The 24,896-nt window shown below is 39.1% G+C and overlaps 1 protein-coding gene across 1 annotated transcript in view; it reads left to right on the forward strand.

The window, feature by feature from the left end:
• NUP205 (nucleoporin 205) overlaps window positions 1–24,896 on the forward strand; it is an 85,987-nt gene that overhangs the window by 30,426 nt on the left and 30,665 nt on the right. The window contains exons 13-30 of the mRNA XM_039243539.1: window positions 258–440; window positions 1,813–1,863; window positions 2,696–2,905; window positions 5,600–5,699; window positions 6,107–6,244; window positions 7,364–7,553; window positions 8,305–8,425; window positions 10,509–10,590; window positions 11,098–11,262; window positions 11,574–11,698; window positions 16,676–16,790; window positions 18,655–18,804; window positions 19,375–19,446; window positions 20,027–20,184; window positions 20,689–20,769; window positions 21,556–21,747; window positions 22,271–22,538; window positions 22,629–22,727. Coding sequence (XP_039099470.1) covers window positions 258–440; window positions 1,813–1,863; window positions 2,696–2,905; window positions 5,600–5,699; window positions 6,107–6,244; window positions 7,364–7,553; window positions 8,305–8,425; window positions 10,509–10,590; window positions 11,098–11,262; window positions 11,574–11,698; window positions 16,676–16,790; window positions 18,655–18,804; window positions 19,375–19,446; window positions 20,027–20,184; window positions 20,689–20,769; window positions 21,556–21,747; window positions 22,271–22,538; window positions 22,629–22,727 — 2,500 coding nt within the window. The remainder of the gene's footprint in view (window positions 1–257; window positions 441–1,812; window positions 1,864–2,695; window positions 2,906–5,599; window positions 5,700–6,106; window positions 6,245–7,363; window positions 7,554–8,304; window positions 8,426–10,508; window positions 10,591–11,097; window positions 11,263–11,573; window positions 11,699–16,675; window positions 16,791–18,654; window positions 18,805–19,374; window positions 19,447–20,026; window positions 20,185–20,688; window positions 20,770–21,555; window positions 21,748–22,270; window positions 22,539–22,628; window positions 22,728–24,896) is intronic.

Below are 24,896 nucleotides of genomic sequence, written 5' to 3' on the forward strand. Positions count from 1 at the left end.
ATTTTCCACGCTTAGAGCTATAAAAGTAATTGTAAAAGGCTATTTCTCCTCCCTTCCTTACATTGACTGAGCTGTTATCTGATTTGATCCACTGATAGACCTCAAGCACAGGCCATAGGCTTCTCGTCGTTTTAGTGTGTATCAGGCCTTGACTGCTCGGTACAGGAGCTAGCTAGCTATTTAGATTATTGCTGGTCATTTTCCATAGCTTTCAAACATGGAAAGTCTCTCTTGTTTTTTTTGCGTTCAATCCCCAGAGTGAAAATGCACGGCTGGCGCTCTGTGAGCACCCTCAGTGGACCCCGGTGGTGGTGATCCTGGGGCTCCTGCAGTGCAGCATCCCCCCTGTCCTCAAAGCGGAGCTGCTCAAGACCCTGGCAGCTTTTGGCAAATCTCCTGAGATTGCTGCTTCCCTCTGGCAGTCGTTGGAATACACTCAGGTAGCATTACAAGCTCTCCTATTTATTACAGGATGGTAGAGGCGAGAGCATCCAGTTTGCAACCTACAGTACGCCATGACCTTCCCGGTTACACAGCTACGACCGTAGTACCGAGTGTAGCATCGGAAACCAACAACCGTGGGTTTTTCTCTCGGATCAGCTGACAGCTTCACTAGGTTACTGGAGATGGGTTCTTCTCTTAAGACTTCTTCACTGTCTGTGAGAAATTAATAAATGGACAGAATGCCTCAACTCTTGTCTTTGAGACCAGGCTGATCAAAGCCTTCAGGCATTATTTGTACTCATTAAATGTGGGGAACATCCACTTCCCTTTTTTCGCTTCTGCCTTCTGTGTCGTCCTGTCTCATACCAGAAGAATGAAGTATCTCCCTTTGAACTTTTCTTTCTTGAGATGTGAGGCCTATTCGTATTTTTCTGTGAAGGTGTAGTTATTCAGTATAGGTGCTGAATTTAAAAAGGAGAATAATGATGTTTTTTACAGAAATATCTCTAGGAAAATGGTGAAGTGGAATACGTGTTTGTCTAAAAAACACTACGACATACAGGAGCCAGTGATTGTAACACCATTTTAAGGCAAGAAAATAGTCTAGTTATTTTATAACATGTGTCCGGAAGATGTAATGATACTTGATGAAAGCAAAATGAAGGGAGCTGGTGTGTGCCCAGAGGCTGATTCACTTTTGGTTTAGTATTAATACCTCATTTTTGTCGTTTATAAGTGTATCAGTACTTCATGTTCTAAGTGCCTATAGTGCTCCTTTCTACCGAGAATGAAATATGAGTGGGTTTAGACATTTCTATCCTTAGCGCAGGACTTCTTTTTAAAGGATTCTGCCTGAAAGTATATTTTCAACTTGTAAGATCTTACATTAAGTAACATGACATTAAATGTAATTAATTATACCATATACTGCTCTATGTTCCTAGTAAGGTCAGGTCGGAGTAGCTTAAACTGAAAACTTTTGCACACGTAAGAAACCTGTTCAAACATGTTCTTAACAAATGTAATTATTGGTTTTCTGGTGCTAATAGTAGGGCTGGTCTTGAACACTGGTGAAATTTTTGTCCTCTTAAGATTCATTCCTAGAATATCTCAGGGGAAATTTGCTGAAAATGCATCTTGTGTGCACTTAGAAACTATCAGTTTTCTGAAGCCCAAATAATTGAAGATTCTACCTGAACCACACACAATTGTTAATGAAAGTCCATCGGAGACTTCTCAGTTGTCCTTTCTGATTAGCGTCCTGAGATACATGCATGCTGTGAGTGAGGAATATAACTCATATTACAGTCACTACTTTTCATTGAAGACTAGAGAATGCTTCTAACATCTCATTCTTATTATTTTAAGATACTGCAGACTGTAAGAGTTCCAAGTCAGAGGCAAGCGATTGGTATCGAGGTAAAGTTTTCCTTTTGGTTTATTTACTTATTTTTTACTATTTTTTTGTGTTTATTTATTTTTGAGAGAGAGAGATCACAAGTGGGAGAAGGGCAGAAAGAGAGAGGGAGACACAGAATTGGAAGGAGGCTACAGGCTCTGAGCTGTCAGCCCAAAGCCCGATGCGGGGCTCGAACCCATGAGCTCTGAGATCATGACCTGAGCCCAAGTCGGAGGCCTAACCGACTGAGCCACCCAGGCGCCCCTCCTTTTAGTTTAAATGCTCTAACTCATACATTCACACAATGAAAATTAACAAAAATTATTCTTACCTTCCTAGGTTCCTCCTTATAATTTTAAAATTTAATATGTTTTCATTTGAAGTATTATTGCTTGGTCAGTATTGAAATGGAGGTGACACTTTTCCTGAGAGGAACCAAAATACTTTAGGTTTCAGCTTGGGAAAGGATGTGGTATGGCAACCATCTGAACTCAAAGTTTGCTTTGAGCTCCATTTAATTAGATGACTTGGGTCAACCTGAAGTGAGAATTTACTTGTTTTAGTTTCCTTTCTTCTGTCTCTACACTCTCCCTCTTTTTTTCATAAAGAAACATACAAGATTTCTATTTTTAATTCACACATGGGAAGAATATGTGGGAATTTAAAAATCTTCCATCTGATTAATCTCAATGTATATAATAGTTTTGCATCTTTTCCTCTAAATGAAAAAAAGGTGAGATAATTTATCTTTTGGTGCCATGATGATAATGATGATGACCGTCTGCAAAATGTTCTGTACTTTATAGCTGATTGTTTTTTATTACTAACTTTCTTTATTTTTTCTTTTGGAAGGTTGAACTAAATGAAATAGAATCCCGCTGTGAAGAATACCCGTTGACTCGGGCCTTTTGCCAGCTTATTAGTACCCTGGTAGAGAGCTCATTTCCTTCTAATTTGGGTGCTGGCCTGCGGCCCCCTGGCTTCGACCCATATTTGCAGTTCCTTAGAGATTCTGTGTTTCTCCGATTCCGCACAAGAGCTTACCGGAGAGCAGCTGAAAAGGTAAGATACAGAGAAAACCTATTTTCTCTTTATTTGTTTATTGCTGCCTTTTTTTTTTTTTTTAAATTAAAGGTATGAGATGCCACAAATTCACTTTAGCTTTTGACAATCAGTAAAATTCAGTTTTGACATGGAGATATCTGTGATCTGATTAGTTTATGTGCATTAAAAAAATAAATTTGAGCACAAAAACCAAAGCACTGACTTTTGAGTGATCAGTAATTTAATTGGTTATGAATTCATAGTTACTCAGGTCCTTAATTGAACAAATTTTGACCAAAATTGAACCAAAAATGTCACACCTTTGTCAGGTGGAAACATAATATCCTTTATTGAGATGATTTAGAGATTGAAATAAGTTTAAACTTGCACACCAATCTCTATTGATTAGTAGTGCTTTTGGATTGTGAAGCCTTGTCTTAATAGCAAGATGTATTATGATCTTTTAGGTATGTTTGCCGGGAATTGAGGCTGAGGGACCACTGACATTTATGTACATATTTGCTCTGGTTGTGATACACTCAAAACTGAATTTACTTTATATATCATCTTATGTAATACCATTATTACTCTGAGGCAGGTACTATTAATATTCCCATTTTACAGATGGAGGCTTAGCAAGGTTAAGGAACTTGCCTAAGGTCCAGGACCAGGATTTGAACCTAGGACTCTGATTCCAGATTCAAGCTCATAACCACTAAGCTGTGTAAGAGACCCTTTCAGGTTCTGACGTAACGCACTTAGTCTAGAATATTGTTTATTGCCTCACAGAATATGTTTCGATGTGTCTTGTAGGAACATTTCTACTTTACAGTTTGCTGTTTTTGAACCTGTTGGGTTTATTTGTTGTATTAGTGGTTATGAAAATAATATTGTTTGTGCTAATTTGGGACAGTTAGGAAAATACAGAAAAATAACATGAAGAAATATTACCCATAATCCTGTTGCCAAAGGAAGGATGACTTACTCTTTTTCTCACACACACACACACACACACACACACACACACTGAAATTGAGATAGTTTGTATCTCTTTTTGGCCACTAAATACAGTGTCATGAGCACTTTTTCATGCCATCAGAGATTTCTTTGAAAACCATCTCTTCATTGACTGCATAATCATTACTTGTATGTGTAGCATGGTTTATGTATTCATTACCCTTTCATTGGACACAGTTTTTTCTAATGTTTAGTCCCAGATAACTGAAACTCATTTTTTGTCCATTGTTTTATGACTTTTGCTTCTCACTAGTTAAAATGAACACTGGGAGAGGTGTACATTTCAGTCCTAAAATTACCTCTTTATCATCTGTTTCCTTATTGGATGAAAATAGTGATGGCAACCATGCCTTGTTAATACAAGTCATTTCGGATGCCGAGTAATGGATGCTGATAATTGCGACCTCTGCAACAAAATGCTGATACATTTTCACAGTTGTCTCAAGTATCTTAATTGCATTTTCTTAAAAAGGTCATTATGACCTAAATGTTTTGATCTCGAATCCAACCATGTTCTTGCCAGGGGTTACTGTTTCTCATTCGTGCATCTGGACACTTCCGGGGCTGCTGTTTCCCCTAGCTACCACTGATTTCCGCTCACCCCAACTTATTTACCCTCAGACATATTTCCTCAGCTTCAGGGGTTTTTTACTTGAAAGTCTTCTTCAGGTTTAACTCCTGTCACTGTATTGTAGAACACTAGCTTCTCACAAAAAATAGTGCTTTAGAGGTAAATAATATAGAGCTAGTGTATATATTTATAAATCCTAAAATCCATCATTACGTGGTGATAAGCCTTTTTTATTTAAATAAATGATCTTAAAGTTTTTGGAAGATATAGATAGGTGGATAATTTAAAAATAATAATTAAAAAAGAATCGCCGTATAATCCCACTTCCCAGACTCAGCCTTGATAAAATTATGTGTAGTGGAAATTGTTTTAAAATAATAATTTAAAAATCCATCCTATCTGCAGTCACCAGACCCCACCTTAATAAATTCTGTGCAATGGAATTTTTTAGAGCAAAGTTTTAATTTTACCATCTATACTATTGTATATATTTTCCTTTGGCATAAATATTTTTCCTTTTTACATAGCTTTTAGAAAACATTTTTTTTTTTATGTTGAGAGAGAGAGAGACAGAGCACAAGCAGGGGAGGCAGAGAGAGAGAGGGAGACATAGAATCCGAAGCAGGCTTCAGGCTCTGAGCTGTCAGCACAGAGCCGGATGCGGAGCTCAGAGTCACGGACCACGAACTCATGACCTGAGCCAAAGCCTAACTGAGCCACTCCTGGCACTCCTTAAAACCCATTTTTAACAAAAAAGTATTAATGGGGCAAGCCTACCAGCGATTGAGTCTTCTTAACTTGTTTGGCTAGAGCCAGAGGATAGAATACTGGTCTGGGATAAAAGTCCAGGGCTTAATTTCCAGCACATTTCCTACCAAGCTTTATGGTTTGGGGGCAGTTATTCATGCTCTGAGCTTCACTAGCTTTCTCTGTGACATTGGGTGATTAGATGATTTCTCGGACCCTTTCAGCCTGAGAATTTTAGAGAAAATATGAGATATTTGACATTTTGGAGAAGGGACTTCAGTCATGTTCTGGAGAAAAGTGGGAGGAATGAAAAGCCTAATAAGGCCATTACCTTGGACTATTTTATTGTTAACCGTAATATTTGTCTCTTTCTATAGTGGGAAGTTGCCGAGGTTGTTTTGGAGGTGTTTTATAAATTGCTCAGAGATTATGAGCCTCAGCTTGAAGATTTTGTAGACCAGTTTGTGGAATTACAAGGTAAATTTGTTGCTTTCAAATAAGCTGTCAACTATTAATAAAGCTATTTGTAACTTATAAATTATATGTATGTTACAAATTATTTCTAAGTTAATGAATTAAGTTGGAATATAATTTTTTGTTATATTGTTATTTTAATTGTTCTGTGCAAGAGAAAATAAAATTTCGCCGAATGAAAGAACACCTCCTTACTGATCCTTTAATGAGTTAACATAGGTAACTAACTGCTGTGAGCAAATCAGCCCTTTGGGAATTACCACTGTATACAGTTTGTGTCATTGTCTCTAAATTGAAACTTGCCCATTTAGATGCCATTTAAATTACAAATCTCATATATTTCATATAAATCGAAGGTGTGACAAAAATACTGACTGGTCACCTCTTGGACTGTGTTATGTTTCATTTAGGAGAAGAAATCATAGCCTACAAGCCACCAGGATTTAGTCTGATGTACCATCTTCTGAATGAGTCCCCAATGTTGGAGCTTGCGCTCAGTTTGCTGGAGGAAGGCGTTAAGCAGCTCGACACCTATGCCCCTTTCCCTGGTGCGTGCCTCAGTGTCTTACTTAATGTCTTGAAAACAGTTTTGATATTTTCATTTCTGGTATATGGAGGTTTGAAACCGATGATTTTTATAATTCTTTTTCACTAAGATTCTCAGTATCCACAATGGTGGTTTCAGTGAGTCATACAAGCAAAGTATGTTAAAAGTGAAAGAGTAAGGTACAGAGATGGTCACTAGAACTGTTTTCATTGCATGGTCTTTTATAGGTAATGATAATGATCTTTCTTTCACTCTGATGTCCTTAATGTGCTTACATTTAAATCTAATGTACCTTTTGTTGCTTGTCCATATGGTGTTTGTAAAGGCACTTGCTATAGTGCCTGATACATAATGTTTCAATAAATTTCACTTAATATCATTATTACTGCTAATTATCATGGTTTATTGAGTGCTTAGTATGTACTTGTTGCTTTTAAAAGCGCATTGGACACATTTAAGCTGTACAAAAGCCTTCTGTGGTGGATGTTATTATTATTTCCAGTTTGTAAATAAGGAAAGTGTGCAAGAGAGTGGTTTCACATCTTTATCTGCAGCAAGTTTTAGGGCTGTGATTTGAACTTGGGCAGTTTGGCTCTAGAGCCCGTGTCTTTTAAATTTGAATGGTGGGATTATAGGAGATCCTTGTTCAAATTCTCTATTTCTTTATTTGCTTATTTTCTGCACCGAGCACGTACTACTCTAAGTCACTTTCTCAGTCTTGGCACCGTTGACATTGTGGACCATAAAAATCTGTGTTGTGGAGGCTGTCCTGTGCTTTGTGGGCTCTACCCCTTAGTGCCTGTAGTGCTTTCCCAGTTGTGACAACCAAGCATCTCCAGACCCTGCCAGGTGTCCTCTGGGGCCTAAATCACCCCCATCTGAGAACCATTGCTTTACCTAATCAAGGAAGAGATAAGGGAAAAGCCATTGCATACAAGGAATCTTGAATTACCAAATTACCGTGAATTGCATGAGGGAACAGTTTTATGACGTTGCTGCTGTAAGTGACCTCCTGAGGGCCTTTTGAGTCCAGAGTTTGTCCTTTAACTGGTTTTCCTAAGAACTATGCATTTCTAAGATTCATGTAGAACTTTCTAATTTCAGTTTATATATTTTGTAGGGAAGAAGCATTTGGAGAAAGCAGTGCAGCACTGCCTTGCCCTTCTCAATCTTACTCTGCAAAAGGAAAATCTCTTTATGGATCTTCTAAGAGAGAGTCAGCTGGCTCTAATAGTCTCTCCTTTAGAACAGCTATTACAGGGAATCAATCCCAGAACTAAGAAGGCCGATAATGTGGTGAATATTGCCAGGTAAGTTACATTTGTAGGTAGAAGAATGTTGAAATAAATCATGTGGGCGTTTTGCCTTTGATTTCCAAATCTGATCTCTCATTCATGACTGGGGAGCGGTGGGGGGAGGGGGGAGCTCATTTTGTTCTTACCTTCTTTAGCCCCTCTGATTTTAATTACACTGACCTTTACAATTTCTTTTTCTTCTTCCTTAATGGATTCTGTTCCTAAACATTTCTAAGTAGAAAATGACATTATTTTAATACTATTTGTCTCTTGTAGGGAGACTGGGTGTTTGGAGGACAGGGATCAGGAACAAACTTCTCACTGTGTATGTCCTAGCTTCCAGTGGCTTGCTTGGCACTGTTTGCTCTGTGACTTAGAGAGGCGTCACCCTGATTACTGCCTTCAGCTTCACACTGCATTCTCCTCGTGTGTGTATGTGTGTCTATTCCAAAAGTCCCCCTTTTAATAAGGACATCAGTCATTGGACCAAGGCTGTCCCTAATGACTTCACCTTAACTTCACTGACTGTATCTGCAAAGACCCTGTTTCCAAATATGTTCACTTTGGGTTCAAATATCAGTGATCGAATTTTGGAGGAATGCAGTTTTACCCATAACAGGCTGTATCTAGTTAGAATGGAAATCTTTGTCTGATTTACCTAAGAGTGCTCTATGACCCTGATCCTAAGTGTTCTTTGTTGAGAAGAGTGTTTAAAAGCCAAAAGTTGCATCACCTTGTGTTCCCCAAATGTCTTCTTGTTTTAAAGATACCTGTATCATGGCAATACTAATCCAGAATTGGCCTTTGAAAGTGCCAAGATCCTCTGCTGTATCTCTTGCAACTCTAATATTCAGATAAAATTGGTTGGCGATTTCACACATGACCAGGTAACTAATTATCTTGTTATTTCTTAATGTTTATTTTTGAGAGAGAAAAAGAGAGAGGGAGGAACAGAGAGAGAGGGGGACAGAGGATCTGGCTCTGAAGCCGGATCCATGCTGACAGCAGAGAGCCTGATGTGGGGCTTTAACTCACAAACTGTGAAATATGACCCGAGCCGAAGGATGCCTAAGCGACTGAGCCACCCAGGCGCCCCAAGTTGTTATTTCTTTTGGTTCATTCTGCGTGCATAATGGAAGTCTCAGTGTCTGTGGAGGAATCTTGTTCTTGTTTATGAAAAACTTCTGTGAGAGTAAGTGTATTTATATTCGATGGTGAGACCTGTTCTGAGCTGGGCTGGGATCTGTGTATGTTGAGCATACTGTCTGCAGTGACAGCACACATGCCATAGTGCGTGGCTGTGCTCTCTGCATTGTAGTGTGTGCGCGCGAAGGCGCAACGGGACTCTTGCTGCTCCGAGCACACTGGGGTGATGGGGTTTGTAAGTGCAGCATCTGCTTGTATTTTGCATCTGTTTCTCTGTCAGTTGTGTACGGTCTGAGGGAGCCTCTGCAATTCTGAGTGTGTCTCACTGTTGTCTACTTCTGTGGCTTTCCGGTGACTTACCTTTGTGTCACTTCTTTTGCTATTGCACTATAGACAGTTCTCAGATGCTCTCCTGTTAATCCATTTATAGTCTCTATTCTGAATAGCTCGCTGAATAGCTGCTAATGGGGAATCTGCTACTTTTTTTCCCTCTTGATAGGCATTTGTCCCATGGTATCTTCATGTTAGAAATCACTGCTTTTAGCTAGTTGAATTTTGTTGCGTCCTCCTTTGCAGTGTTTTAAAACAGGGACTCTTCTGGCATTTTGGATGGGACACATCTTCACTTTGTGTGTCCGTCTTCCTCATATTGCAAGACTCAGCATCTCTAGTCCCCTGCCGCTGCGTGCCAGTAGTAAGCTCTAGTTGTGACAACTCAGAATGTTCCCGCATATTTCCTTCTGGCTTTTTTAGTTTATTTATTGAGAGAGAGAGAGAATCCCAAGCAGGCTCCACTCTGTCATCACAGAGCCTGATATGGGGCTTGAATTCAAACCGTGAGATTGTGACCTGAGCTGAAACCACAGGTTGGGCACTAAACCCACTGAGCCACCCATATTTCTGGATGGCTTCTGGCTCCACATATTTCTCCAGTGGCATCTGGAGTGGCAGTACCACCCAGGTTGAGAACCACTGTTTATAGTAAAAATTGACATCTAATCTGGCTTTTGGATGAGGTTCTTGAAAACTACATGATGGGGGATGTAGAAGGTGAGGTTCTCAGCTCACTCTTACATTGGAGTATGAATTATTATGACCAGTTTTAACCTCCTGCTATATTTCCTGAGGATATTGAGTAGTATCTAATCTCTCAGCCCAGAAACATAAAACTGGTGGCAGGCAAAAACATTTGTAAAGAGGGAAGATGAGAATCTTATTTTTTATTTTAATTAAGATCTCATACCATTGGTATAAGAGTATAAAAATGAAGAGGTCATGAGATGGCAATTAAATGTATTTTTTTTTTTAAACTGGTTTGATTCTTTGGGAAAGAGAATTAGGGAAACAAGTTTTGAAACCAATAGTTTAAAAAATGTTGTTTCTTGAGGCACCTGAGTGTCCCAGTTTGTTAAGCATCTGACTCTTGATTTCACCTCAGGTCATGATCTTACACTTGTGACATCAAGCCCTGCGTTAGGCTCTACACTGTCAGTGCTTGGGATTTTCTCTCTCTCTCTTTCCTTCCCCTCCTCCCTCCCTCCCTCCCCCTTTTTCCCCATCACTTATGCTTGCTCTCCATCAAAATAAATAAAACAGCTTTAAAAATTTTTATTTCTTCACTTATTTCTATAGAGAGCTAACAATACTGTTTGAGGAACTGAGTATTCTATTAAAAGTGTAACTGAAACCTAAATACTTTAGAGATTTGCCTTTTTTCTTTAGAGACAAATGTTTATAAATATATATCATATTTGTCATAATGTCTCTCATATTATTAAAGAACTTTATAAATTTGTCTTTTAACAAATCTTTATATGACTCCAGAGTGTAAGTCAGAAGCTGATGGCTGGATTTGTGGAGTGTTTGGATAGTGAAGACACAGAAGAATTTGTACGTCTAGAAGAGGGTATATCTTTCTTTCTTTTTAAAAAAATTTTTTTAATGTTTGTATATTTTTGAGAGCGAGAGACACAGAGTGTGAGTGGGTGAGGGGCAGAGAGAGAGGAAGACACAGAATATAGCACAGAACCCAACACGGGGCTTGAACTCACAAACTGTGAGATCATGCCCTGAGCTGAAGTCTGACACTTAACCAACTGAGCCATGTAGGCGCCCCTAGAAGAGGGTATGTCTTATATAAATGTGTTCGCTTTTTACTTTATATTAATACTTAATATAAACAAAACTGTTAACTGTCTATTGACGATGATAGAGAAGTTTGAGAATTTGCTAGTACAAACCTGTAAGGCTTTGTGGAAAGCTCTTCAACAAATCTGAACTCACTGTGCTGGCTGATGAGGTAAACTTGAAGAAGACATGGAGGTTTGGAATGCAAGCTTTATATATTTAAATTTGGCTTATGTTGACTCTTTGTTTTGTTTTGTAATTTTGTTTTGTGGTTTTCCACACGAAGGATCCGAACTTGAAAAGAAATTAGCTGGAATCCGTCAGGAAACAAGAATCCACATCTTGAATCTTCTCATAACGTCTCTGGAGCGCAATCCACCCAATCTTGCTCTCTACCTGTTGGGCTTCGAATTGAAGAAGCCTGTCAGTACCACAACCCTACAGGACCCAGGTATGGCCGGAAGACACACAGACATTTCTTTCTCGTCATACTTGCTTACCTAAGTGGTCATTCATTGAGTTCGGGACTCCTGGGATAATTCTCTGAAAATGAGAGGTCATGTGGTGGGTCAGTCTTTAGAACTTAGATCAAGTCTGAACAAATTAAGCCTTGGAAAATTAGCATTTATTAATTTTTGGTGTCAGTCTTTGAAAGGGTATTTACAGTAGAATATATGTTTATGGAATTGAACTTTTCTAAAATACTTTGTTGTTTTTAATGTAGAAACTTTAAAAGTTGAATTTCTTTGTGGTTTCATGTAGGAGTCTTAGGTTGCCCTCGGACATGCCTTCATGCCATTTTAAACATCTTGGAGAAAGGAACTGACAGCAGAACAGGCCCAGTGGCCGTGAGAGAGTCCCCTCAGCTCGCTGAGCTGTGTTACCAGGTATGCAGAAGGCGGTGCTTCTTAGCACTTGGTAGAGGACATTTAACCCAACGCTTGCATACATCACAGACACAAAAGTAGAGCAGTAAGACTTGAGTCGAAATGAGTTCATCTGGTACTTTGCCTTGTCTCTCACATATAGATAAAATCCATACAGCACAGTCTCCCAGATCCTATAGATCTACAGATCCTGTATGTTGCTCGCTTGGAAAATGAGGGGAAATTTGAGGTTGATTTTGACCTGTTAGTGTGGAAAGTTTCCAGTGGTGCCATTTCAAGTTGTTTCTTTTTGAAGACAGCAATGGATTTGGGTCAGAAGACCTCTGAGTCTCATCTCTGCCCCTTAAGTAGCTGAGTCACCTTGGGCACGCCACAGAACTTCTCTTGAGGTTTTGTTTGTGCCGTGGGTTGTGGTGAGACTTAACTGAGAATGTAGGATGTGGCCCAAAGAGGTTTTTGTTTTTTGTTTTTTGTTTTTTTTTTTAGCTTATTTATTTTAAGAGAGAGTGAGTAGGTGGGGCAAAGAGCGAGGGAGAGAGAGAATCCCAGGCAGACTCCACAGTACTGGCACAGAGCCCAACATGGGGCGCAAACTCAAGAACCACAAGATCATGACCTGAGCTAAAACCAAGAGTCAGACATTTAACCGACTCAGCCACCCAGGCGCCCCGGAAAGTGCTTTTCTTTTTTTTCTTTTTTCTTTTTTTCAAATTTTTTGTGTTTATTTATTCCTTAAATAGAGAGAGAGACAGAGTGCAAGCAGGGGAGGGGCAGAGAGAGAGGGAGATACAGAATCCAAAGTAGGCTTCAGTCTCTGAGCTGTCAGCACAGAGCCTGACGTGGGGCTCAAATTCACAGGCCGTGAGATCATGACCTGAGCTGAAGTAGGCCACTTAACCACCTCGGCCACCCAGGCGCCCCCAGAAAGTGCTTTTTAAGACCCTGTGCCTCCTGCAGCTCTGAGCTAGGTGTAGGGTGGTGGAAAGTCCACTTAGTGTCAAGTTTAAACTAGAGTGAGAACTTTTGTTTTGCTTTTGTTCACTTGTGATTATTTTCTGTTTTATTCATTTTGTGTTTTAAGAACTAAGCTTTCTAGGATGCACCTAATTTCTCCATCTCAGTAGTGCCCTGGGTTTACATTGCCATAATAAGAAAGGCATTATTGACTTCTAGTGAGCTGGAGATTTTTCTTTTTTCTCCTATTTCTCTTCTTGTAATTCTCTACTATTTTCTTATATCTTCTGAGTGTCCAGACAGCCCTTCGCTGTAGGTACTAGAATCAAAATGAATTCTTCCTTAATGGGGGAATAAACTTGATGTACATTTTAGCAGCATTACAGAATTCGACATATTTAGGTAGAAGCAGTCGATAAGCTTCATCATCTAGGCTGAAGGAGTTAGGCAGGTGAAGTAAGTGAACGAAGCCAGAGTTAAGACAGAAAGGTGGGGAGGGGGAGGGGGATCTGACAGCCTGGGAAGCACGTGCTTTGCTACTCAGCTCTGCTAGTTTCTACCATGTTAGTGGGTGGACCCTGGTTTGCCAGATTCTCTGTTGTTTAGTACCCTGTACTGGCCCAAGGAAGCATGTCTGGACCACCCATCTGCCAGGTTCTTACATATGCTCATCACTTTGCTACTCCAAGTGTGGTCCAGCCTCAACAGCCCTACCTCCCGGGAGCTTGTTAGAGCAGAGTCTCAGGCCCTGCTCCCCGCTGCCGGGTCAGAATCTGCATTTTAATAAGGCACTGCTCCATTTTTCATGAAAAATGCTTCCTTCATCTATAGGTTTACACTTCACTCTGCTTCAGAAAAAAATTCAAACTTCGAAGAGCTTGTTAGCTTAGATAACTCTGATTATAGCAAAAGGAACTAGTTTGGACCTTACTGATACCTTTGTCTCCCGGCAGCACACGGCTTTCTGGGGGCAGACGCTGAGATTTTGCCTGGGCTGGTGTTCTCTCCTCTCTGAGGACGGAGATTTTTCTTGCCTAGCCTAGGGAACTGGGGAGCTTGCTGGGCAAATGCTTGTAGTGCTTTGGGAACTCCTTTCCTGTGTCCTCCCTCTAAGATATAAACTGTCCCACATCTTTGTCCCAACAGAGCACCTGTTCTTCTATCTTCTTAACTGACCATCTGATATGATTGACTGATTTTGTTTTGTTTGAAGACGTTCATTATTACTTACCAAATTTTTATTTGTTTATAGAGTATCAAAAATAATGTCAAAGCTAGGTGAAAGACAAACCTACATCTGCAGTAGAACCGTCAAAGTCTTTACCTTCTCATCTTTCTTCCTTGTGTGTACCTGTTTGTATAGTTACACTCAGCGGACAGTTTTGTGTCCCTTCCCCCTCTCTGTATGAACTTTCAATACATTGTTTCCAAGTTTTTTACTCTAGCAAACACCTTTAGTTGCTCCTGTTGTTTTATGTTTATTTTAAGAATGTAATTCCAGGGGCACCTCGGCTCAGTCGTTAAGCGTCCAACTCTTGGTTTTGGCTCAGGTCATGATCTCATGGTTCCTGAGTTTGAGCCCCATGCCAGGTTGTATGCTGACAGGGCAGAGCCTGCTTGGGATTCTCGCTCTGCCCCTTTCCCCTCTTTTCTCTCTCAAAACACATAAGTAAACATTTAAAAAATACATAATTTCAGACATGACTTTGCAGGTGATTGTCATTACTGGTTTTATAAATTGACAGTGAACACTGAATTGGCAAATATCAAACCATTGCTCCTAGGGAAAACTTAGTGTTAGAACCCTATAAACCTCTGTCCCAGCATTTTCATCAACTAAGAATTAACCTTGTTTTATTTGTTTTTGTTTAAAGACACTTTATTTAATACATATTGTTGATTCACTAGCATTGCAGTCATGGCCAGGAGCACTGTAGCCAGTGCCTGAATGAAGCTTACCTAACACCCATGTTTTCTCTATACGGCACAGCATTGCCTTCTTGCACTTAGGAACCCTTACCATTTGGGACCATTCTAGAACAGAAAAAATCACTAAAAACATGCACAAAGTATTAAAAACAGATCCCAAACAAAATGCGGTCAGGACACCTGTTGTGATGTGACCGCTGAAGCCAGGGCAGAGCATGGCCTTCAGCCTCAGCTGGGAGTGTGCTAATGGGGCAGCTCTAGCGTTTTGCTGCTCTGTGCCTTCCTATGAGTGACTGCAGGAGTATGCGTGTATTGATTTTGGAGTTACATGTAAGTTTTAGCATGTAGGTGAATTTGTAAATACAGATCTACAGATAATGTTGATAGAGTGTTGGATCAAAGGATGTGAATAGTTTTATGACCTCAGATTTTAATTTGCAAGTAATCTTGACAATGAGAGTAGGTATTAAGTAGTGCCAATAACAGATGAATTTAAAATGCTTGTTACAGGGAAAGCATCTAATAAGTACTTATAAAAAATCATTCACAAATGAAGAGTGAAAACTTTCATTTGCCAAGTAGTGGGATTTGCTTTTTTTTTTTTTTAATGTTTTATTTATTTTTGAGAGAGCGAGCATGAGTTGGGGAGGGGCAGAGAAAGAGGAGGACAGAGGATCTGAAGCAGGCTCCACACTGACTGCAGAAAGCCTGATGGGCTCGAACTCACGAACCTTGAGTTCATGACCTGAGCTGAAGTTGACGCTTAACCAGCTGAGCCTCGCAGGCACACCCAGGATTTGCTTTTTATAGTTAAAAACGTTGCTCTTTACAGAAAGAGGCCTGCCTTATTGCCTGAGTTTTTTATTTTTTAATTTTAAGTAGAATCCATACCCAGTGTGGGGGCTTAAACTCCTGTGACTCTGAGATTTAGAGTTACACCTCTACTGACTGAGCCAGTGAGGCCTTGTTATTATTTTTTTAATGTGTGTTTATTTTTGAGAGAGAAAGCGGGCGGGGGTGGGGGTAGAGCGCAAGCAGAGGATGAGCAGAGAAAGGGACAGAGGAACAGAGGATTCAAAGCAGGTTCTGTACTGACAGCAGAGAGCCCAAAGAGGAGCTCAACCCAATAACTGTGAGATGATCACCTGAGCCGAAGTCAGACACTTAACTGACTGAGCCATGCTGGTGCCTGTTAATTTTTTTTATCACTGAAAAGGACGGATATTTTTTGATGGTGGGCTATATATTTTTTCTTCCTGTCAAATGTTTTTTGCCATTTTATCTGTTTAGGTATTTGAGAGTCATAAACTTAATGGAGGGTTTTATATATGTTATAGGTATTAACTTCTTATATTTGATGTAAAAGCCTTTATCCCCAATTCTGTTATTTTCTGTTAAATTTTTTATTTAATTGAGAGTTTATATTTGTTATTTAGTTGAATTTGTGGATTTTTTGTAATTTTTTTGATTACTTCAATCCTGGTAAGTTACTTCCCAAGTTCAACTACATTAAGTATGGATTTTAGAAGTTACTTCTAGGCACCTGGGTGGCTCAGTCAGTTAAGGGGCTGACTTTGGCCCAGGTCATGATCTCACGGCTTGTGGGTTTGAGCCCTGCGTTGGGCTCTGTGCTCCATGTTGGGCTCTGTGCTGACAGCTCAGAGCCTGGAGCGGGTTTCAGATTCTGTGTCGTCTTCTCTCTCTGCCCCTGCCCCACTCATGCTCTGCTTCTCTCTGCCTCTCAAAAAGTGAATTAAAACATTAAAAAAAATTCTAGCGGTTATTTCCAAGTAGTTAAAATACTGAAGTCTGTTAATTAACTATATGTATTAATAAATACATTAGGTTAACTTAAACATTAGTTGTATAATAATGTCATCAGCACTCAGTACATTCCAGTGTATATTCTTGAGTTGGGGTGCTAATGACTGCTTGTGACTGGGCATCTGTGTTTTGCATGTGTTCATCCATTTTTCTTAAGTTATTGATGGGTCTTAGTTTCCATTTAGCAAATCTAATTTCACCTTCTGTCTTAAAATTTGTAACACAAAGGAAGTGATTCGTGTATCTTTTTACTTCATTTTAACTCCTTAGGTGATCTATCAGCTGTGTGCGTGCTCTGATACCTCTGGTCCTACGATGAGGTACTTGAGAACCAGCCAGGATTTCTTATTTTCCCAGTTGCAACATTTACCTTTTTCTAACAAAGGTAGGACATTATTTTCCCATACTGTTATAACTAATTTGTAAACTCCATGTGATTTTATTTATATAACATTCAGGGTAGCAGTGACAGTATTTGTGGAATTCTGTTTCATTTTGTTACCCTGCTTCTTCTTTACTTTGTGTTGCTTTTGTAATTTGTCGTTGAGAAGACTCATGTTCTAGCTGTTGGCGTAAAGTTATTTAAAGATACCTTGTCAGGGATGGAATTTGATCCTGTACTACCAAATAAAACATTTAAATTGTGTTGAAGGGATAAGAAAATATTTATATAAAAGGATTCTGGAAGTTTGGATTTATTGAGTGAAGGTGTTTCATTAAAATGTCTTGTTTTACTTTTGTTTCTTGTGTATATATTGAAACCACTTGAGGGCTTGAAATGAGAACTAGAGAGCTGAGTACAGTGGAAATGATAACTGACTTTATTGACCTGGCCAACACAGTCCCAGGCTACCTCTGTTTTATAGGGTTCTACTGTATATAATTTCCTTTTTGATTAATTTGTAACAATTTTCTGAATTCAGTTTATATCTAAGTTACAGTCCATGGAGTTCTTTTACAGTTTATGTTTTTTTGTATTTTATTTATGTTCTGGGAAGTGAAAGCTCATAGATTTCATAATAAATTTTTATTACTAGTAATTTTTTACTTCTAATCCACTTTTTAGGGTGATGATATCAGAGACTCTTGGGAATTATCTAATGGCAAAACATTTTTCACTTCTTTTTCACAATAAGCATGTCTTTCTTTTAGTCCTAAGATTTGTTTATATTATCAGCTTTTTAAGCAACCCTCCTTTATACCTAATTAGAAAGAAAAGGGAATGCTTTGTCTCTTACTGTATCTGTCTTTTAAAAATCAATCTAATTTAAAAAAATTAGTTTTGCTTGTTACTGGTGGTGGTGGTGGGAGTGGCTGTAGTAGTATTTGGTATATTTTATGTTTATACTGTTAGAATTTAGGACTTTAAATTAGGCATATTAAAAATAGGGATTTAGAAACTTGTATAGTGATTTCCAATCCTAATTTTAGGTTTTAGTTTTGTTTTGTTTCTGGAAAGGTTTTAGTGTGCACAGAAGGGGGAGGGGCTCAGTCCTCTAACAGCTGCCTTCCTCATGGCTGCTAGGGCGTGCTCAGTTCTTCTTCTTCTTCTTCTTTTTTTTTTTTTTTTAACATTTTTATTTATTATTGAGAGAGAGAGAAACAGAGCATGAGCGGGGGAGGGGCAGAGAGAGAGGAAGACAGAGAATCTGAAACAGGCTCTGAGCTGTCAGCACAGAACGCGATGTGGGGCTCGAACTTACAAACTGCGAGACCATGACCTGAGCTGAAGTCGGACAGGGCTGTGGCTGCTGTGCTGTGAAGACCAACCCCAATTATATGTTACATCATGTGTCCTCTTGATTATCTTAAGAGGTATAAAATTATACATTAGGTATTTACTTTTATTTCATAAGAAACCAAACTGTATGTTAGGGTTTTTTTTGTTTTTTTTGTTTTTTATAAGCTATGTATTTAAGAATTAGTGTGTTTTTTTTTTTAAAGTATGCAGTTTATATTAATGTCAAAGCAGGACAGACTTAGAGTGCTATAGATAAGTGTGAAATTATCTCAGTAATAGAAAATGGATTTTCTTTTGTCTTTCATTTACTTTGGCTCATCTTTTATAGACATACATGCTTATTTTTTCTCTCTTAGCATCTGTTTTCACTTTTTTAATTTTCTTAGAATGATAAATTACTGTGATGCCAAGTTTCATAAATTATGGACAATGTTATGTGAGCAAATATCTGATGAGTTACGGAGTTTTTATTACTCTAGGAAACTAAACTGACGTATTTCACTTCCAGAGTATGAGATGTCTGTGCTGAACCAGATGTCGTGGCTAGTGAAGACCGCCTCCATCGAGCTACGGGTAACTTCTCTGAATCGCCAACGGTCCCATACCCAGAGACTCCTACATCTCTTACTGGATGACATGCCTGTGAGACCGTACTCCGGTGAGCGTGTGCATGTTGTCATTTGTTCTCTGGCACTGCTGACCGGTCCCTGTGGAGGCACGCGCCACAGCCTCGTGCTTAGCGTATGATTGTAGGCTAACCCAGTTCCTTCTGTCTTTGGATTTTTTTTCCTTAAAATACAAAATTTTTAAATTCAGCCCATGATTGCTTTTTTATTATTGTTTGAAGCATCCACATTCTGCTATATCCACATATTCAGTGGAGTTTGTCACATAGAGCCAGCATGACCCGAGGTATTTTAATGTGTGTTATACATGCAAATTAAACATAAGCTTTTCTAATCATCGCTTGGCATGATTGGGTCCTGCCTCTTTGGGAGTTCTGATTATCCTCTTTACGATTGTGAAGTGGATCTCCTGGGGACAGAGAATTAGACAAATGTTGGTTAAGTTCTCATCATCTTTGCATTTCAGTTATCCATTTGCAGAGGGCTCTCTGACCCAGCAACAGTGACCTAGAAAAAAAAATACCTTATGTTGATTATTTCGAAAGAAATTTTATGAGTGTGTTGTTCTTTTTCCTGATCTGTTATTATTGATGCTCTAACAGATGGTGAGGGAGGAATCGAAGATGAAAATAGGTCTGTCTCTGGGTTCCTTCACTTTGACACTGCTACAAAAGGTAAAACCCTTTGAGTCTATAATAAATTTATAGGTATATATTAAATTGCTTAAAATTTCAAGAGATAATTATGCCACCTGTATCTGCAAACTCTGAACTGGTATAGGAAAGCTATAGAAAGGATTATTTGTCATTCAAAAATAATTTTTTTGTAACTAGGATGAATGAATGGGAATAAATGTTTTTGCAAATGGATGTATTAGAAATAAAATCAAATTCAGATTTCAACACAGTCTTCCATTTATGGACTTAACATCCTTTCTCACCACCCCCACTCCCGCTGTGGATTTATTTGTTTTGAGAGAGAAAGTACAACCACAAGCTGGGAGGGCAGATACAGAAGGAGAGAATCCCAAGCAGGCTCCATGCTCAGCATGGAGCCTGGCATGGAGCTCGATCTCCCTACCGTGAGATCATGACCTGAGTCAAAATGAAGAGTTGGATGCTTAACCGACTGAGCCACCCACATGCCCCCTCAATGCCCTTTATTGAACATAGCACTATCTTTGAGAGTGAGCTGAGTACAAGGGTTTGCTCTTCTCCTCCCTGTCCCAAATAAATTGAATTCTATTTTTTCTAGTACGTCGAAAGATTCTAAGTATTCTTGACTCGATTGACTTCAGTCAGGAGATCCCTGAGCCTTTGCAGTTGGATTTCTTTGATCGGGCCCAGATCGAACAAGTTATTGCTAACTGTGAACACAAGAATTTACGGGGACAGACAGTCTGCAATGTCAAGGTGAGGATTGTTTTTAAAGTGTGTGCAGTATTCACTGGTTTAGACTTTGAGTCCTCAGAAAACATAGAACCATACAGTTGTTTTCTGTTAAGGATATTGGTTTATTGGGCTATGGTTTTCAACTTTCCTACCAGTTGGGAAATGAAACAGAATAGGCCACACTAACTTTACCTCTTTAAAAGGTTCCCCATCACCTTCCTGATAGTAGTCATGCTATTAGCTATGGAATGGTTTTAACTCTCTACCAGGTAAATGGTAATGGCCTCACTAATAGGAAGAAGATATCCAAGGGCATTTGCCCAAACAGACCTGCCACTGAGGCTCCTTGGTCCAACTCAGTAATGTGAGGGATAACTAATGTTTTTGACTAGAAACGAGACAGAGCCACTTCTAGATTATATATAAAGGTATCCAAGACTATTTCCTCTAGGGCAGTCTATAGTAATTGCTAGAGGTTATTATTCTGAAATAGTCTGATTTTTCACTCTTTTCCCAATTCTGTAGCTTCTTCATAGGGTCCTTGTAGCAGAAGTAAATGCCCTTCAGGGTATGGCAGCCATAGGACAGAGACCTCTCCTGATGGAGGTAAGCCTTCCTGAGTACATGTTAGTGTGAACCTTTTAACTGTTTAACTGCCAGTTAGAAGACAGAACCATAAATTGACTTGTAGTTCATTAATTCGTAAACTGCTTGAACTTAAATATTAATGAAATCTCTCATTTTTGACTTTAAAACTTATAAACTAAACTGAAGTTAATGTCTGGATGCCAAAATAAATAACATTTTTTTCGACCAGGCTAGTTAAGGGTTTGCAGCCTGTCCATATTATGTATTAGACTCCTCTTGCTCTCTGTCACTGAGAGAGGAGAGAGTGGTTTTTCGTCATAGGTGGGGAGTAATGGGTACGAGGTCAGGTGGGAAGAACCATGTACGTGGAAACACAGCAGGCTAGGCCAAAGCGAGAAGCAAAGAAATAAAAGATATGTCAGGGAAACATGCCCTTGAACTTGAGTTTTAGGCAGTTCCAGTGCTCTAGAGTAAGTCTAAGTAGACAATACAAAGAAGATGGGGTTAAAAACCCCATACCACCTCTGCTGACTGGAATGCATGTGGAAGGTTTCCAAAATATACTATAAATGTATTCAGATTAACTAACAGAATAAGTTGCTTAAAAATAGGATTTTGTTGGGGTGCCTAACTGGCTCAGTCAATGGACCGTGCAACTCTGGATTTCAGGGTCATGAGTTCAAGCCCCACAGTGAGTGTAGAGATTATTTAAAAAAAAAAAAAAAAACTTAAAATGGGACTCTTTTGGTAAAAGACATTATTTGCCCATGTGTTAACCTTGTGACTCCCTTTCTGTGGCTCTAGGAGGTCAGCACTATACTTCAATATGTGGTAGGAAGAAACAAATTGCTGCAGTGTCTCCATGCAAAACGGCACGTGTTGGAGTCATGGAGGCAGCTGGTGGAGATCATACTGACAGCTTGTCCCCAGGATCTCATTCAGGCAGAGGATCGACAACTGATTATCCGTGATATTTTACAAGATGTACATGATAAGGTACCGTACTTCCTAAATTGCTTCCTAAACTCTCTTACTTCCTAGTTCCTTCATATATTGCTGAACACGTATTTGTATACTACTTAAAAACAGTTTCCCACCAGCCTTTTCTTCTCTTTTATATTAGGAATAAATAGAGTTGGGTACTGTCAGTGAGAAAGGCTTCTGTACAGTAGTGACTCTCAACCAGAGTGTGTATGATAATTATCTAGGGAGCTTTATGAAAATACACAGGGATAGATTCCCACCCGAGGCATACTGAATGGGACGCTCTGGCGGTGTGGCCATTTATGTGACTTTACAGTAAAAACCTCTAAGGAATTTCGATAGGAATCCCTTCTGGTTAAGAACACATGTTACCAGTATCATATTTAAATGTATCTATATATTAGCTTTTAGTTTCTTTGAACAGTGCCATTCTATCCGTATATTCTTAGTGTAGCTGACCAGCTCGGTGTATGTAAAACCCGTTAACAACTGTAGCTGAAAGCGGAGTCCTCACTCTGATTTCTCCTGCTTCAAGATCCTGGATGATGAAGCAGCGCAGGAGTTAATGCCCGTGGTGGCAGGTGCCGTGTTCACCCTGACCGCTCACCTGAGCCAAGCGGTTCGCACAGAGCAGAAGCAACCGCTGGTCTTGGGACCTGGAGAGACCCAGTACGCTTTTATGCTCGACGGCTCATTCGCATCGCCTTCTCCCACAGACCACCCGGTTGTGGGTTTTGCTTCTATCGGAGATTCTTCACTTCACATCATATTGAAGAAACTGTTAGACTTCATTTTGAAGACAGGTTTTTTCATTTAAATTTCTTACAAGTTACACCTTTTGCATTTGTTTTAACTTAAAATAGAAGAAGGGTATTTACTGTGTGTCTTCCTAGGTGGCGGATTCCAGCGAGTGAGGACACACCTGTACGGCTCTTTGTTGTATTACTTACAGATCGCCCAGAGGCCAGATGAACCAGACACATTAGAAGCAGGTAGAACTACATAGATTTCTAATCTTTTCTGTTTTAGAGCTTGGTTACTTTGAATTAAAAAAAAAAAAAAATCCCTTTTCCATCTTTTGCCTAAGCAAAGCTGTAATAAATGAGTCTTTATGGAATCATGAAAGCGCTTGCTGTCGAGTCCAGGAAGAATGTTTAATTTTTAAAATTAAGAAGATAGTACATGAGTACTGTAAAACCCTCAAATACCACTTTAGCTCGTATGTATTTTTAATTCCCTCTCCTTCTCTGGTCCCACAGACAATATGCTGTCATAGTGTGTGCATGCCTTTCTCCCCTTTGCAGTCCATCACGGTGCATATCTAGTTGACTCTTTCCAAATGGCTCTGTTTTTCCTTATTAGGGAAGTAATGTTTATTTAACCATTTGCATTATTCATAGGCACTTCCATTGTTTCTAATTTTTTTCTGTCACAAGTATGCTGCATCAAATATTCCGTTGTATATCTTTGTATTTTTCAAGAATGCTTCATGGTTAAATTTCCATAGGAAAGACTATGCACATTTCTATTTTAATAGATTCTACCACAGGCGCCTGGGTGGCTCAGTCAGTTGAACATCCGACTCTTGATTTCAGCTCATGTCATGATCTCACAGTTGTGAGATCTAGCCTCACGGTCAACGTGGAACCCGCTGAAGATTCTCTTGCTCCCTCTCCCTTTGCCCCTCCCCCACTTACGTGTGTGCTCTAAGAAAAAAGAAAAAAGATTCTGCCAAATGGCCTTCTACCAGTTTAAACCCTCATCAATAGTGTACATATATTTTTTGTGCTAATGTGAAGTTTTTCTTGAATAAACTCCAAAAAATGGAATTCCTTGGTGAAAGGTAATGCCTATTTAAAATATTGATAAATTCCACTTTCTAAAATATAATTAGCATTTTAAACTAAGAATAGTAATCTGGACTTTAGGTCTCCAGGTATGAAAAATGTTTTCAGCCATTCAGTACATGAATGTATAATACTCTACACCAGAGTTATTCTATTTAAGAACTTGTTATAAGCACCTTTTGATAATGAACTCCTTATACCCTTCTGAGAACTTTTATGTGTATTTGCTATTTTGTACACAGATTTTTTAAAACTACTCTGTAAGACCCAGACTATCTCATATTATTCTTTACTGGCTATATATTTTTACATATCTTTCTTAGGAGATAATAATAACCAAATGATAAATTTGTAGAAATGGTCTACCCACTTAAATTGTGCACAAAAAATTTTTAAGATCATTCAAAAGAATAGTTCTGCTTTGTAAACCGATAGAAGCTTTTCTTAAGAGAGATAGTAATGGGGATTCCACTCCCTACTCTTCACCCCCCCCAACACACCTCTCCCATTTTCTTGTCTGAAATTTTAAGATTAGATTTACTAGAATTGGCAGAGTCACCACTTAACCATTAGGTAGAGTTCTACAACGTACTTTTTACTAGGCATCATTATCAAGATTTGCTAAAGCGGTATACTGGATACTGGGCAGCATTTTCCCTGTTTTGTGTAAAAGGAATCCTACTTACAGAGACTAAATGACTTGATGGTTTGTGGCAGATACGAGATTAGAATTCAGTCTTCTCGATTTTTTTCTTAAGTTTATTAATTTATTATTTAGAAGGAGAGAGAGAGGCAGGGAGAAGAGAGAGAGAGAGAATCCCAAGGAGGCTCCACACAGTCAGGGTGGAAGCTGATGCAGGACTCAAACTCAAACATGAACCGTGAGATTCTGACCTGAGCTGAAGCGGGAAGCTTAGCCAACTGAGACACCCAGGCACCCTAGTTTTCTCAATTTTTAATAGAATGTTCCTTTTCCTGAGCATAGCACCTCATGTCTTTCTCCTTTTTGTTATCGTTATCTCTGTAATTCGTAATTATTTCTTTTTAATTTGGTAGATAATACCTACCAGCAATGTATTTGTAGCTCATAGTATAAAGGGCTAATTTCTAATATGTAAAGGGCACCTACAAATCGTGCCCAGGTCAAAGGATATGAGTACACAGTTTAGGGGAAAGAAAATTCAGTTGGCTCTTAAGTGTATATTAGCTTTGTAAAAATCATTGTAGTTAGATTCCGTCACCTTGAGCCAGCAGTGCAGATATGGGGAGGAACAAAAACCTATATTCTTTGAGTAAAATTCTTTGGAAGATTGT

This window comes from Hyaena hyaena, unplaced genomic scaffold (genome assembly GCF_003009895.1).
Source record: "Hyaena hyaena isolate Hyena2069 unplaced genomic scaffold, ASM300989v1 scaffold_8, whole genome shotgun sequence".
In the NCBI taxonomy this organism is placed as follows: domain Eukaryota; kingdom Metazoa; phylum Chordata; class Mammalia; order Carnivora; family Hyaenidae; genus Hyaena; species Hyaena hyaena.